Source organism: Poecilia latipinna, unplaced genomic scaffold (genome assembly GCF_001443285.1).
Source record: "Poecilia latipinna isolate Pla-1442-1.1 unplaced genomic scaffold, P_latipinna-1.0 Scaffold200, whole genome shotgun sequence".
In the NCBI taxonomy this organism is placed as follows: Eukaryota; Metazoa; Chordata; class Actinopteri; order Cyprinodontiformes; family Poeciliidae; genus Poecilia; species Poecilia latipinna.
The window spans coordinates 406,594-421,779 of NW_015112816.1; the positions used below are offsets into that span (position 1 = coordinate 406,594).

At 39.2% G+C, this 15,186-nt stretch overlaps 2 protein-coding genes across 3 annotated transcripts; both read right to left on the bottom strand.

The window, feature by feature from the left end:
* Positions 1-1,024: 1,024 nt before the first annotated feature.
* lpar2a (lysophosphatidic acid receptor 2a) lies at positions 1,025-6,068 on the bottom strand. Of its 2 annotated transcripts, XM_015031216.1 has the most exons (5): positions 5,727-6,068; positions 5,435-5,480; positions 2,365-3,114; positions 1,526-1,788; positions 1,025-1,213 (listed from the first exon to the last, which is right to left on the bottom strand). In XM_015031216.1, exons 3-5 carry the CDS (start codon positions 3,110-3,112, stop codon positions 1,154-1,156), a joined length of 1,071 nt encoding a protein of 356 aa, XP_014886702.1. In that variant the 5' UTR covers positions 3,113-3,114; positions 5,435-5,480; positions 5,727-6,068; the 3' UTR covers positions 1,025-1,153. The 2 variants fall into 2 exon arrangements, with proteins under 2 accessions (XP_014886702.1, XP_014886705.1); XM_015031219.1 differs by lacking the exon at positions 5,435-5,480 and having other exon boundaries at positions 5,727-6,067.
* Positions 6,069-10,576: 4,508 nt separating this feature from the next.
* LOC106946694 (bromodomain-containing protein 4-like) lies at positions 10,577-13,697 on the bottom strand. Its single transcript, XM_015031224.1, has 7 exons — positions 12,631-13,697; positions 12,429-12,535; positions 12,191-12,341; positions 11,950-12,080; positions 11,655-11,857; positions 11,041-11,308; positions 10,577-10,942 (listed from the first exon to the last, which is right to left on the bottom strand). Exons 1-7 carry the CDS (start codon positions 13,451-13,453, stop codon positions 10,874-10,876), a joined length of 1,752 nt encoding a protein of 583 aa, XP_014886710.1. The 5' UTR covers positions 13,454-13,697; the 3' UTR covers positions 10,577-10,873.
* Positions 13,698-15,186: the final 1,489 nt, after the last annotated feature.

Here is a 15,186-nt window from a genome sequence, read left to right on the forward strand (position 1 = left end):
GTTGCTGCCGTCTCGAGTAAAGGCGTCGTCACACCAAATTATCATGCCGCCCCTTTTTTTCTACTTGTTGTAATGGATGTCACTGTACAGTTTGTGTAATGTTTCAGTACATTTTCTTTTTTCTTTTTCTTTTTTTTCTTTTATAAAACTGTTTGGTTGAGATATCTACTGTTTCACAGGATTCACGCTAACTCTGTATTGGCTTTGAATATTATTTAGATCTTTTGTTACATAACCAAGTTGCAGTGTAGGATGAACAAATGTAATGTGGTGCTGTGGAACTATTTTTATTTTATTTTCCTATAACTATTTTGTCCTTTTTTTTTAAATTTCCACATTGGGTTTGTTTTCACTTCTTGAATGCTTAGACTACAAGCTTCCCCTCGTTTGTTGCCTCGGTGATTTGCCACTATTGCCATTCACCTCAATTTATTACAGCAGAAACATCAATGCCTAAATACTTGATGTCAATATATACACTTTGTGAGCTCATGCATTTTGCAGCGGCGTTGTAACTCATCAATAAAAATAATCCTATTGTAAACTAACAAGTATTTTGATCATTCGACTGGTTTAGTTCCACAGCACCAAATGTCTTTGTAAACCTTCATTTGTTTGTTTTTATTAGTATATTTGTATCTCCCTCTTTCCCTTGTATTTACCCCTCTCTCTACCTCTGTCTTTCCATTTCTCTTGTATATAACCCCACTGTTTTCAGACTTGTGAGTCTGTATGAACTCCTTTTATACCTCAACTTTAGAATTGATCTAGAAAGAGTAAAACAAAACGGAAGAATATGACAAAATTGTAGTGTTCTTATTAGAAAATTAATAAAAAAAAACAATTTAGTGTGATTTTTTTTTCAGTATTTCATTTTAGGAGTGTTTCATTTTATAAGTTGTCACAAATGCTCTTGTGATAGTCAAATGTAATAAAAGGAGAGATTGCACCATCTGTTGATTTTTAGGTGAATTTGTTAGCTGCACAAAGACTGAAGACAAAAAAAAAAATTCTCAAATGCTAACTATAATATTTTTTTTCCTTTAATTCATTCAAAATTTTTAACGTCAACACAAGATTTACAAATATATACACTATGGTTACAATACGTTTGATTTTCTGTCATACCACAGAGTCTGTCCCCTTGTCATCTTTACTGTCTGTCCGGATTCTTCCACAAGACTGAATCTTCCAACTTGTAGCTAAGAGATTTCTGCAGACGAGAAAAAAAAAGTTTTTGTTTTACAATTGCAGAAAAGGCCATTACTTACACAATTACTCAAAAAAAAAAAAAAATGAATCACGAGATGGTATCCTTGTTCCAAGGCATTAGTTTGACAAGATAACCGCTAACAAGTAAGAACAAGCAAGTTTATTCTGCTCCAAGAAGTGAAACTGGAATGGCTCACAGATGGGATGATAAGATATCGGAGGAAAAAAAACTGAAGAGCTGCCATCAAAGTGAAACGTATCCTGAGGTGCTTTGAGTGCATGTAGACTCCCTGGCTCCATTTTGATGAGTTACCTCTTTCAATGGAGAGTCCATTTCTGTCGACAGAGTCTCCCTGGGCTGACAGCCTCCATGTCGACAGAAGCAGCAAAGGATCCACTTGAACGTTTTCCGCATCTCGGCGTCGCGTAAGGAATAAATGATCGGATTGACCAGAGAGTTGCACTCCGCTATCACCAAACAGTATTTCTCGTATTTGTTGGCGTTGCCATTTTTACCCTGCAGCCCGTCCAGGAGGAGAACGATGAGGCCAGGTGTCCAGCAGATCACGAAGGCGCCTGCAGAGATGTGGATCGTTTATGGGGACGGAAATGAGCAAAGAACTCATGCACATTTTTTCACTGATGATGCCTGACAAGCTATGGCACAACTGTGTAAGGTCACATTTCTCCATGGTTGCGCAACATCAATGACGCAGAACATATTTACAGACAGGAACTTGGTCACCTGAGTAGTAGAAAGGTAGATTATAACAGTGTTTCCCAACCCTGGTCCTCAAGGCTCACTGCCCTGCATGTTTCAGGTATTCCCTTGCTTCAGTCCAGCTGATTTCAATCGATGACTGATTAACAGGCGTTTGCTGAACTGCAATCAGTTGAATTAGGCGCATTAAAGCTGGGAAACCTCTAAAACACCTAGGACAGTGTGCCTTGAGGACCAGGGTTGGGAAACATTGGATTATAAGATGGAACAATTCCAACTTAAATCCCCTACAAAAACAAAGATAAGGGAAGAAAGAACGGGTTTGCAGAGAAATGCAAGATATGTAATCTTGACAAGTCTGCACTTTGTAAAACATTTGTTTGCTCTGAGTCATTAGTTTACGTTCCTGAGAAATACGTGTTTGCCCTTACCCAGCACCATAGAAATGGTTTTCATCAGGTTGATGATGGTCTGCTGCCGTGCCTCCGAGACGTGCTGAGAAGTGTGGCGACCCTGGCGTTTCACGTGAAAGAATATGTGAGAGTACATGCCCAGCATAACGAAAAAGGTGAGCAGGTTGAGAAGTGCCCAGAAAATCAAGAAGCGGCGGCTGTAGAGGGGCGCGACAGTGGAGCAGTCCGAGAGATCGCATTCGCAGTTCCAAAACAGCGACGGCACCAGACCCATGATGATCCCTACGGCCCAGATGGAGATGATGAGCAGCACCACGCGCCTCTTGGTCATGGTGCTGTGCAGCTGCATAGTGATGATGGTCTGGTGGCGTTCCACAGCCACCGCCAGGAGGTTGGCGACGGAGGCAGTCAGGCTGATGTCGATCAAAGCCCCACGGATGTACCACTGCTTCTTGGTGAGCGTCGCTGTCCAGGGTCCCGTGTTGAGTATCAGGTTGGTATAGGCCAAACCTGCAAACAAGTCTGCTGCTGCCATGTTTCCCAGCAGGTAGTAAATGGGGAAGTGGAAGCGGCGGTTCATGAGGATGGCTGCCATCACCAACAGGTTGGCCAACACCACTATGAAAGATAAGGGCAAGCCTAGTCCTAGGACCAGGTAGTCCCGCGTAGTCCAGTTCCCTCCGATCGCTTTATTCGCATGTTGATAGAAGAAGGTGACGCTTTGGTTGCTGTAGCAGCTGCTCGACGTAATGTTGTCAATGGTCATAACTGCAAAGAAGAAGAAAAAAAAAAGGCAGAAAATGTTGAAGGGAGAACAACATGCAACTACTAAAACCACATCCTATAATTTACAGGAATTTACATATTAGAACTCAAAAATGGTTTGGTTTTTACCGGCTACTACAATTTTTAAATCTATGCGTCCCGTGAACCACACATCAGGTTCTGCATTTTTATTGAGGAAACAAAAAAAAAAATGGAGAAGCAGCTAGTAAAAAAGATTCACCCTTGCTGCTTTCATAGGATTTAGAAAAAAAATGTCTCCTCACAACAAGTGTTGCTGTTCATCAATCTAAAAAAGGATTAAACAATTTCCAAATAATTTGAACTCAAATCAGGTTTTTCACTTGAGCGCTGACCTTTTCTGAATGTGACCCAACAAATTTAGCCCAACATTAGAGAGAGAGAGAAAAAAAAAAAAAAACAGCTGAGACTCTGCAGGGATTACATGGTATGTTAAATGCAGTTAGAAAGAAACTGAACCTGTATGGCCTGTTTGAAAGGAGTGGGGAAGCATCATGTATTATTCTGACATGACTTATTACCCCCTGCCCCCAAGACATTTCGCAAAGTTGTATTTAAAAAAAAATAACCCACAAAACGTCTGAAGCAATGTCCTTCAGAGGAGCAAATGTTGGTCCCATTGCAGATATTTGGCAACAACCAAATACGACATCATCACAAACACCTCACAGAAACTGTCAAGCGTTTCACTGGAGGCATAAAGACTCAACCAAGAAGAACTCAATGAGTAAAACGTAAAGCTGCGAAGAGAAGTGGACCAACATTTTTGCACAAAAGCAATTACATTACAGGATGTCCTCATTTAAACTCAATGTTTCATTCTGGCTTTACTTTTTTTTAAAAAGCAAACCCGTTATGTGTTTTTCTACGTTTAAGGTTCGATTTTAAGGATTTTCCGATATGGTTAAAATGGATGTTGTGCCGCTGTAGCTGAAAGAATCTTTGCTCTTATTTTCATCCCTTTTGCAGTTGTTATGATGCATAACTGGGACAACAATGCATTGTTTTTACAAATGGGAGCAGCCAATTAGCTCTCAAAGCTCAAATAATGCCGCAGATTCCAGAGGATTGCTTTAAAGTGGAAACCAAAACCAGAAAAACACGCAAAAAAATGGAAAAGTACCACTCAAACAAATGAAAATAACTGTAATAATGGAAAAGACTCGACCAATGATCTCCTCCAGGGTGACTCAAAGAACATCTAGTACAGAGCAAACCCCTCCAAAAAAAAAAAAAAGAAGAAACAAACAAAAAGAAAACACTCACCGACACATTAAATGAAAGCTCAATTGTTGTCAGACAACCTCCAAACGCCGAATTCAAGCCACACCACACAGTGAAGCATGGTGCTTCAGGCATCATGTTATGGAGATGCTTCCCATACTGTAGTGTCAGGCCTATTTATTGCACATCAGAGATCACAGACAATTGAAAATTATGCAAGACGTGTCGCCTTGCACCAAAGAGGAAACCCATTTTAAATGGTTGCTTCAAAAACACAGTGATTCCGAGTACAAAAGTGACCGGCATCTAGGCCAACAATGTTACCAACGTAGAGTGACCACTCCAATGCTCTACAATACTTTAGTAAGGAATTGTAGAGTGAAGTGAAAAAATGCTGAGAATTGTGGAAATCAGTCCTGGGCTGGAAAACCTGTCACAGACCCCAGAAGTTGGTCAAAAAGTTCTCAAAATCAAGGGAAAGTTCGAGTATGTAAAGAAAAATCTAGACAGAGAAAGTTTTTTTTGTTTTGTTTTTTTTTTAGCAATCTGATATTAATTTTAATATTCAATGTCTGCAGTGGTAACACATTCTGAATAGTTTATTTTATGTTTTGCTCTGTAATAGAATATCATTCCCAATTGCATCTGTATGTATTGACATTAACTATGAGAATTTTGAAATTCACTTCTTTAAAACACACTGCTGTTACTTAGAACACAGCTGTATTTTCAATCCCTCCAAAAATATACTTGTGGTTCCAGTGGCTGAAGAAGTGTCCAAAAAAAAAAAAAACTTTCCACCAAAAGGCCAAAATTCACTCACAAATTAGCTTTCATTTCCAATGTCATCCATTTTGAAGCAAATGATTTTTTTTTTAATTTAATATCAGATCTCACTTTTTGATCATACAGATCCTCCTTTATTTGTAGACATTTACACTACACTGGTTTCAGGATCATATCCGACTACTATAAGGTGACTGTTGCTCTGTTTCTTTGAGCAATAAAAGATGTGAGTCGTGCTGATTTAGTTACATATCTAATCAGATAAAGTAATTACTTGAGTTCGTGTGTGAATCACCTGCATTCCAAGCTTTATTTTGTAGCTACGGCTAAAACAAGGCAGATTAAGATGATCAGAGTTCAAAAATCATGTCAACATTTGCCAAAAAGTTCCTTGTTTTTCAATAATTAGATGTTTAAGTCTCATTATTTACCATTTAAGTAAATTAATAGACTTTATTTATTTATTTATTTATTCTTTCAACCAGCTTTGGGAAATGGTTTCATTTCTGATTAAGTGTGATATGCCGCGGATTCTTTCTCAAATTATTCAAAGAACATAAACCTACCTTTCACTTTAGAGTCTCCTCCATCCGGACATTTCCTTTATGAATTCGGTGACTTGACTTTACGTCAAAAGAAGGAGAAAGTCTTATTTAGTTAGCACTGACAGTGCATGTGTCCTAGCACTTCTCCCGGTTACGCGTCCCTGAATCATTCGAAACAGCTGGACCTGAACAACAGGTAAGCGATGTTGCCTCCAAGTACCGCTTTAAAAAAACGGACAAACAACGTCCTCCTGCCTGACATACAGCTTCGGAACACATTGTTCACACAGACTTCTGTTCAATGTTTGTATAACTTTTCAAATTAACCACAAAACATCGGTCTTTAATGAAAAAAGAAAAGAAAAGAAAAGAAGAAGACATATCCTGGTTTGGGCGTTCTGATTGTTTTACCGCTGTAGTATCAAATTGTGACCACCAGGGGCAGCAAACATTAGCCATTCTAAATAGCCGTAAGCCATGTCCTTCCCGTAAACATTAGTCTTCATGTATGTTTATAGTGTCCTTGCCACGTAAGCAAGTAACCGCACAAGTAGCTACAGAATGAATATATTGTTTTAAAATAGTTTTTGTGATAAGAATATGTTGCGCATTTTGATTTCAGCTTGTGTTAAGTAACTGTCACTTCAGACAAATGCTTGCGTAAAACGACGGTTACTCAAAAACTGATATCCCACTAGAAACAGAGCCGCTGATTTTATTGATGTAGTTTATCAATATGGCCACAAGAGGGCAACGAAGTCGCAGCTCAGTATAAAGTTAGAGACAACCTCACTGCAGGCTCACTTCTGGTAACTACTTGTAAAATAAGACGACCAATAAATTCCTAATCTTTCAAAATAATGTTATTCTTTACATAAAAGTAAAATACAATGCTTAGCCAATTAATATCTGTTAGCATTAGTTTATTGTGTTTTTCCTTTTTTTCCCTATTTGAGGCGTGAGTAAACTAATACCTAATGAAACAATATTTTGTATGACAACCGAAAATTAACACTTAAAATTGTTTGCAAGCAACCATCATTATAACTGACTCCACACCTCCATAAAAGCCCTGGTTCATTGACCCTGGTTCAAGGAGCGGTCGCGATTAGGTTCATAAACTCGTTACTGAGATTAGTTTCATGACAGTAATAATTTCAGTCAAACACATTTTTTATATAAATGTTAAACTGATTCATGTCTTTTTATTTTTGAAACACATAAAAGAAGTGGTACTTTAACTTCTTACTAAGCAGGCTTGTTTCTTCATATCTTGTAATTACCCAGAACAACCAGAAGAGGGCAGTTTTGATTGCAAGCGGATTAAGTTGCTGTCCGTAATTTTCATGAACATCTGAGGAAAGGCTATCAATAATACTATCAAGCTATTAAAAATAAACTAGAGGGGGACATTAATCACAAATGACTTTTTTTGCCTAAAGATAAATCAGTAAGTGAGAAATATGGGCAAAATAGAAACTTTTTGTAGTTTGCCATAATGACCACCAGATGGCAGCATTCAAAAGTCCTTTTCAAAAGTAAAGTCAGTGAGAATGACTATAGAGTACTATTTCCGGTATGCACCGTCAAAATAAGCTCACCAAACTTGCTTCGTTACAATATTGACTTACTGAAAATACCCGTATTGTCACTGTTAGTAAAATAGCATTGCCTGCATAAAAAACTGGAGGTTTAGTTTCCTGCCTTAATACACTCTAATTGTGAGGGTAGTATTTTATTATTTAGTTTTAAGATGTGGGAACAGTGGTTGATTAACCAAACTGTTATCACAAACCACAAGTCATTAAGACTTATCTTATTTCAACCAACCTCTTCACGATAGCGCAAAATGAGCGGATATTCAAAATAACTCAGGAAGTTATAATAAGCCAAGCAAAATCTAACTATGACACATTTACCAAGACAACTAAACACTAAACAGTTACAAAAAGCGTGATCTATTCAGACTGTATTAAATAAGCTATTCTTTACATAACTGTATCTTTGTAAAACAAACGTAATAAATAAATCAGAAAAAAGGGGTACGAGTTGCAGAGATATAAATAAAAGCTAAATACCTCTTGAACTAAAATCTGAAAACTGTCTGCTAGTGATATGAGGAACACAAAGTAGTGAAAAACTGAGGTGGAGAGGAAATGAGGCGCAGTTGACTTTTTGTGACAAAATTGCGCAAAATACGGATTAATACATTGCGGAATGATCGTTAAGCACAGTACAATCCTGCAACAACCATAAAGACGGTGTGTTCAGTGGTGATTTTTCAACAGGCCTTTGCAGAACAACTGCAAAGATAAACCTATTTACAAATAAGTACATTTGGAAAATATTGTACGACTACACTAGACTTTATCTAGGGTCGTCAAAGTAAAGCAGTCTGGCCATACCTTTCTGAGTTTTATTCGTAAAAGCATATGAAATTCATGTATTCACTACATTGTGTTGCTCCATCACATTACACCCAAATAAAACTAGTTTAAGTCTGTGGTTGTAATATGACAAAATATGGTGTATTAATTTTATAAAGTGCTGCATTTTGGCTTAAACTTATTTGTAGAAAGAGCCAAATTAAAATTGACCAGCAACTGAGAAGCAACATATTTCTTCACCTACAGATCAAGAGTGAATTGCAACATAAAAACAGACAATTTCTCAGCTTTATTTTCTATAAAACAGATGAGTTTATTCAATGATCATTACATACGTATTCAGAGACCTCAAGAGACCACTCACATACCAAACAAAACTGAGGAAAATGTTATGACAACCCCCCAAAACAGAACAAATGCAACACAAAAATAAAATACCTGAATAAAGCAAATTCTGGGCTGAGCTGCATTTCAGCACATTCTCTGTAGAACTCATGGCACATTATGTCCAACAGTTATCATGGGAAGGAAAACAAAAGGATAAAATGGAATGAAAGTATCTTTCTTAACACTTTTGGAACAGATCTAATAATAATAACATTATATATTCATACATGGTGGCCTTGAAATAGAAAAAGAGTGAATTAAGCACTAAACCTTTCCAGCGCATCTTTTTAGTCTTCATCAACAGAACGTTTTATCTACATATCGGGAAACATGCCTCTCTGCATCACACAGTGGAAAAAAAGAAAAAACCCCTCACACATTCACGCAGTCGCTCAAATTTACACAATCGAACTCACAGACCAGACTGAAAACGCTAATGTGGAAACGCTGAAACACATCTAGCTAAAATCTGCCGAGAGAACAAAATGAGAAAAGTAGTTGTCAGATGTTTACACTTAAAGATGCCCAGCTAAAACTAAATTTTAAAACCAGAATATTGACACCGGGTAAAATATAAAATGCTGTCTTTACCTCTTTTTTTTCTCCTTTTTTTTTTTTAAAAACACAAACTCTCCAAACAAAAAACAACAAAAAAAAACAACAAAAATCTCCCTCCCGTTTAAAATATTAAACCTCCCACTCCTGATGTGCCACATTCTAAATCCCCTCAAAGTGTAATATAAGCCAACAAGAATTGCAATACAATACAGGCACTGGAGAAAAAAATACACTTTAAGAGACAAATAGAGAGGACAACATAAGTTCAGATTTTAGCCCAGCTCCAACAAAGTCTCCAGGAACAGAATTAGAACTTACATCCACTATTATCAAACAAGAACAAAGAAAACCATTTTCAACTTTTTTTTTTTTTTTTTTTTTTCTTGTTTTGACGTTTCTGGTTGATCTTTGTTTGTTTTTGTTTTTTTGAAACGCTGTCAAGAGTGCCTGTTGTGATTTGGAAGATGATTGAAAGCGGGAGCTTCGTCTGGTCCCATTAACTGTTTTTGTTACTAACTTGTTTTAGCTGTTAGCTACAAAAGATGAAATCGTTTCTTCTTCCTTAATTGTATCTTTCTTATGTTAAGCACTGATTTTAGTCACAACAGAATCCACAAAGGCAACACAAGAGGCTCATCCAATCCAGTAGTGACTGCTGTGAACAGCCGAACATCAATATCTGATAGTAAAACAAATATAACGACACTTGTAGTGAAACCCAACTAAAGCTCAGAAACAACTGGCTCTTTAACTCTTCTGGTAGCTAGTTTTTGTAGTTTTTAAATGACAAATACAAGATGAAAACTGATCTTTTCTTTGATAAATACTCACTGGAGCTATGATAATGAATATATTCAGTTTTTTTTTTTTTGCCCGCTATCTACCTACAATGCTTAGAGAAGTTATTTAGCATAAAAGATATTGAGTTGTTTGGCATAGGTGGTGGAGTGTGTTGGTGCAAGGAGAACCGAGGTGGAAAAGCAGACAGATCCAAAATAAACAGTTTTTGAAGCATAAGAAAATATTTTTTTACAGTAGATCCTAGATGATGGGAAAAAAACAACAACTCTGCACGGCTTCTGGTTTTTGTCTGTAAATGTTATTGGTTTGTCCATGTGTGCAGGCCATACAACATACTTATCTATTTAGGAAAGAGATGTAAGGCAAACTGTACCTTCTCTGCTGAGAAATATACATGATTTACAGTATGGAAGTTGCTCCCACCCCTTCCCCACCAAATATATATATAAAAAAAAAAAAAAAAGAAAAGAAAAAAAAAACCAGTTCACTAATGACAAAATAAACAACATAAAAGACAAATTTCTTCACGATTTTAGACATCTGGCAGTTTCAAAATACTTCTGCGCAGTCTGTCAGTAATTCAGAGCATTTTCACCACCTCCAGGACTGGGATGTCTTTACTCCTGCAGTATTGTTGTGCCAACACACAGTGAGAGAATCAAGTCTGACAAAGGCAACTTGCCAAAAAAAAAAAAAAAAAAAAAAAAAAAAAAAAAAAAAAAAAAAAAGGGGGGGTCCTTTTTTTTCCCTCCACAAGTAGAGATCAGGCAAGCAATGCTGGATTCCAAAAAAAAATGACATCCAAAACAATAAGAGTCCCCCACCATGTGTTCAGCCAATGGGGCCAAAGTGAGCCGTAACCGCTCGTCCAGCCAGCGTTTGTTTTCAGTCTCAACAGGGCTGGTTGTGTATGCATAAAGTCTGCGGAGCGGTCTGCGCTGCATTGTTGCCATGATTTTATTCAAGAGGATGCTTGCGGCATTCATTCACTTTTCTTCTTCTTCTTCTGCAGTTCATTCTGCTGTCCTCTTTTTCTCAAAACAAGTTCTCCTCAAAGATAGCCATTAAGTCACTTTGAAAATTCATATCAATAGTCGCTGCCATCTGTAGAAAGAAAAGAAGAACTCAGCATTTCAAATCAGCATTTTTTTTTTCCGGTTCTTTTTGCATGTGACGTAGAGAGTAAACGAGCGTCAGCTTACCACCTCCCTCCTCCGCCTCTCCTGTTCCCTTCGGCGTGCCAGTTCCCTCTGTTGGTCTAGTGAGTTCTGTGTGGAGGGCTGAGGCGGAGTGGCGGGTTGAGGAGACTGCTGGACGGCAGCCGGCTGGGATTCCTGCTGCACCTGCACCTGCTGCGGCTGTGGTTGTTGTTGAGAAGGGGCTTGGATGTGCTGCGGCTCGAGGCGGCCACGAGACTCCTCGTGCACTCTTCTGGGAGGAGGCTCGATGACGTCCTCTTCATCCCGCCCTCTGTAAGGCATTCGGACAAAGAATTTGCAATCAACAAATGCATAAAAGATGAATAAATGAAGCCCTTAAACGCACATCTTGTGTGAAGTTTAATGTCTTGTGGGGGAAAAAAAATTATTCCATATCTTTTAAAATAAGTTTTTTCACAGCACAAATATTAGTCTGTGTATCGAAGCAGAATGTCTACGATAATGCTACAGCTACATGTCTAACAAGCATCAGAATAAACTCTCTTGTTGCATTTATTTTCCTCTAAAATACTTTCTGAGCGTAATTTATAGATTAACATTCACATCCAGCCAGCAGCTGAATGTAGCTGTCTGACTTGTGTGTTTTCTTGTTCTACCGTTGTTTGTCCTGCTCTTTACGCAGCCGGTCTTTCTCCGCCTCTGCCTGGGCCTTCAGGGCCTTCTCCCTCTCCTCTTTCTCCCGGGCCGCACGGCGGAACTGCTCGAAGCTGTCACTCGATGACTTCACAGCAGATTGCGTTGTAGACGTTGACTTTTGTGCCAGGCTTGCCCATGAGCCCATATTTTTGAATTTCACGTCCTGAGAACGTAAACATGGAGATTTATTAGCAGTGCTGCTCAAGGCAAATATTCAGATTTACTACAAGTCCAGAAACGGAGCCTCTTACCCACCTGTACCTTTTTGGGAGCTACAGGGGTCTTGGGCTCCTGCTTGAATTTCTCCTTTTCCTGCAGGGTGGGAGGTGGCCCGCTGGGCTCAGAGGAACGGATGACGGGCCGTGAACTATCCACTGATTTTAAACCTGCCCAAAACATTCATACAAGCTTTGTCAGCATCTCAGGCCGTGCATTATTTCAAGCGTTTCATACAAAGTAAAATAAAAAAGTAAAATAAAAAGTGTGGAGTGCTCACTCTGTTGACTCTGGCCGGTCTGACTGAGCTTGATTTCTGGATGTTTGTGATGCTCTGCTCTCATCGCAGAGTTAAAATGCTCTCCTCTCATCACTGGTGACGGAGGAAGTTTTTCCTCTTTAACCGCAACTTGGCTTCCAGGGGCCCTCTGCTGCATGGTGAGAGAATGATTCAAGGTCACTGCTCCTGGCGTTTGCACCCATCTATAGAAAGACTTTGGTCTCTGTAAACATCTTACCTTTTTGGGTTGCATGTTGTGAGGTGGGGATGGGTGAGAGACGGGAGGAAACTGGGGGATTTGTGGGGAATGCATCATGAGAGGAGACGGGTTATCTCTTATGTGGCCTGTCAAGGAAGCAACAGACATCATAATCAAGCAGTTTTGGCATTTAGAAACAGCTAATAGCTGGGGGGGTTTTACATCGCTTTCTCACACCTACCAGTATTGTATGGGTCAGGTTTGGATGGCCGAGGGGAGGGCTGCTCCTGCTGCTGCTGCTGCTGGATGATCTGCTGTGCTTTGTTGGAGGACATCGAGATGTTGTGTTGCGACGCCTGGGACTGACCAGCGAGTCCCGGACCCTGCTGGTAGTTCAATTGATGCTGCTGCGCTTGCTGCTGTTGGTGTTGAGCGTTTTGCAGGTGGCGGGCCTGGTGTAGGGTAATCTGAGGGGGCGGGGCCTGATGTGATGCAGTGGGCTGGGCTTGAGAGGGAACAGAAAGCTGTGGAGGAGGCAGCGAAGTCTGTGCGGAGAGCTGCGACTGTGCCTGCATTGTCGCCGTCTGCAGGAGAGAAGTCTGTCCCAGCTGCTGCAGCTGCGGCGGCTGCTGCTGCTGCTGCCGAACCGGTGCCTGGTGCGACTGCATGGACTGCTGCGGCTGACGGGCCGGCTGGAACTGGTGTAGGAATAACTGCACTTGGTTCATAGGTGTAGTTGACCCTGGCTCTTCGTCGTCTTCCAACAGCATCTGGGGAGGCTGGGAAGACAGCAAACCTTGAGGGGTGAGAGTGGGGGGTGACATGGGCCTTTGGTGCAGGGGTTGGTGAGTGTGGAGGATCTGAGGGGGGATCTGAGAGGGGAGCTGATGCTGTGGTGGGGGGGCCGACTGAGGCTGGAGCTGCGGCTGCTGCTGTAGAGCTGGCTGCTGCTGCTGCTGCTGAGGTGGGGCTGGCTGCTGCTGCTGCTGCTGCTGCTGCTGCTGGGGCGGTTTTGGATGAAGAGGCGCTGCTTTGTGACTCGGCCGCGACGGCTGCTGAGGCATCGAACTGTGTAGAGCTGGGGTTGAACAAAAGATTCATATAGTTAACAAGAAGCAAAAAAGTAAATAAAAAATACAGAATCAATTGTTCAAACATCACGGTAAATCATTTATTCATGAATAATTCACTTTAATGTGATTCTGATTTGAAATGATCCTTTTTTTAATGTGCTTGAATTTCGATTTATTTATGTTTGTAAATCATCCTGAAGAATCCAAGTTGGCAAAACATAAGAGTTATTGTACAATAATATATTTTAAAACTATTAAAATAATTTTTTCTCTATATTTATTGTTAAGAAAATGTGTTTTTCCCCTTACAGATTTCATCTGTTTTTGTTTTTATTGTCACATTTTACTAATCATTAAAACTATTTTAATATCAGTCAAAGATAACCCGAGTAAATACAAAAAAGTGTTTTCAAATCATGATTTTATTCATCAGGGAAAAATAAAATATCCAAATAAGTCTGGTTCTCTGAAAAAGTTATTGCTTCCCTTTTTAATTGCGATAAAATGACTTTTTTTCAGAAAGGAAAACTCAATTTCACAAGCCAATGGTCATCATGGAAAAGTTTAAAAGGTCTGAAAAGGGTTACCAAGCCATTTGGAAAACTTTGGGATGCCAGCAAACTGAAATGAGGCAAAACCGGACATGCAGGAGTGGAAGAGACCAATCAACCAAAGTTACTCCAAGAGCAACCAGACTATTTAACCAGGACCAAAAACAACCCAGAGCAACATCTGAGGCTGGAGCTTCATGTTCATAAAAATATTAAACATACAAAGAAATGAACACTGTGGCCATAGTGAAAGAAGGAAGAGGTTTGGTTATGTTCAGAGGATGATTTGCTCCATCTGGCACNCACAAACTCTCCAAACAAAAAACAACAAAAAAAAACAACAAAAATCTCCCTCCCGTTTAAAATATTAAACCTCCCACTCCTGATGTGCCACATTCTAAATCCCCTCAAAGTGTAATATAAGCCAACAAGAATTGCAATACAATACAGGCACTGGAGAAAAAAATACACTTTAAGAGACAAATAGAGAGGACAACATAAGTTCAGATTTTAGCCCAGCTCCAACAAAGTCTCCAGGAACAGAATTAGAACTTACATCCACTATTATCAAACAAGAACAAAGAAAACCATTTTCAACTTTTTTTTTTTTTTTTTTTTTTCTTGTTTTGACGTTTCTGGTTGATCTTTGTTTGTTTTTGTTTTTTTGAAACGCTGTCAAGAGTGCCTGTTGTGATTTGGAAGATGATTGAAAGCGGGAGCTTCGTCTGGTCCCATTAACTGTTTTTGTTACTAACTTGTTTTAGCTGTTAGCTACAAAAGATGAAATCGTTTCTTCTTCCTTAATTGTATCTTTCTTATGTTAAGCACTGATTTTAGTCACAACAGAATCCACAAAGGCAACACAAGAGGCTCATCCAATCCAGTAGTGACTGCTGTGAACAGCCGAACATCAATATCTGATAGTAAAACAAATATAACGACACTTGTAGTGAAACCCAACTAAAGCTCAGAAACAACTGGCTCTTTAACTCTTCTGGTAGCTAGTTTTTGTAGTTTTTAAATGACAAATACAAGATGAAAACTGATCTTTTCTTTGATAAATACTCACTGGAGCTATGATAATGCATATATTCAGTTTTTTTTTTTTTTTGCCCGCTATCTACCTACAATGCTTAGAGAAGTTATTTAGCATAAAAGATATTGAGTTGTTTG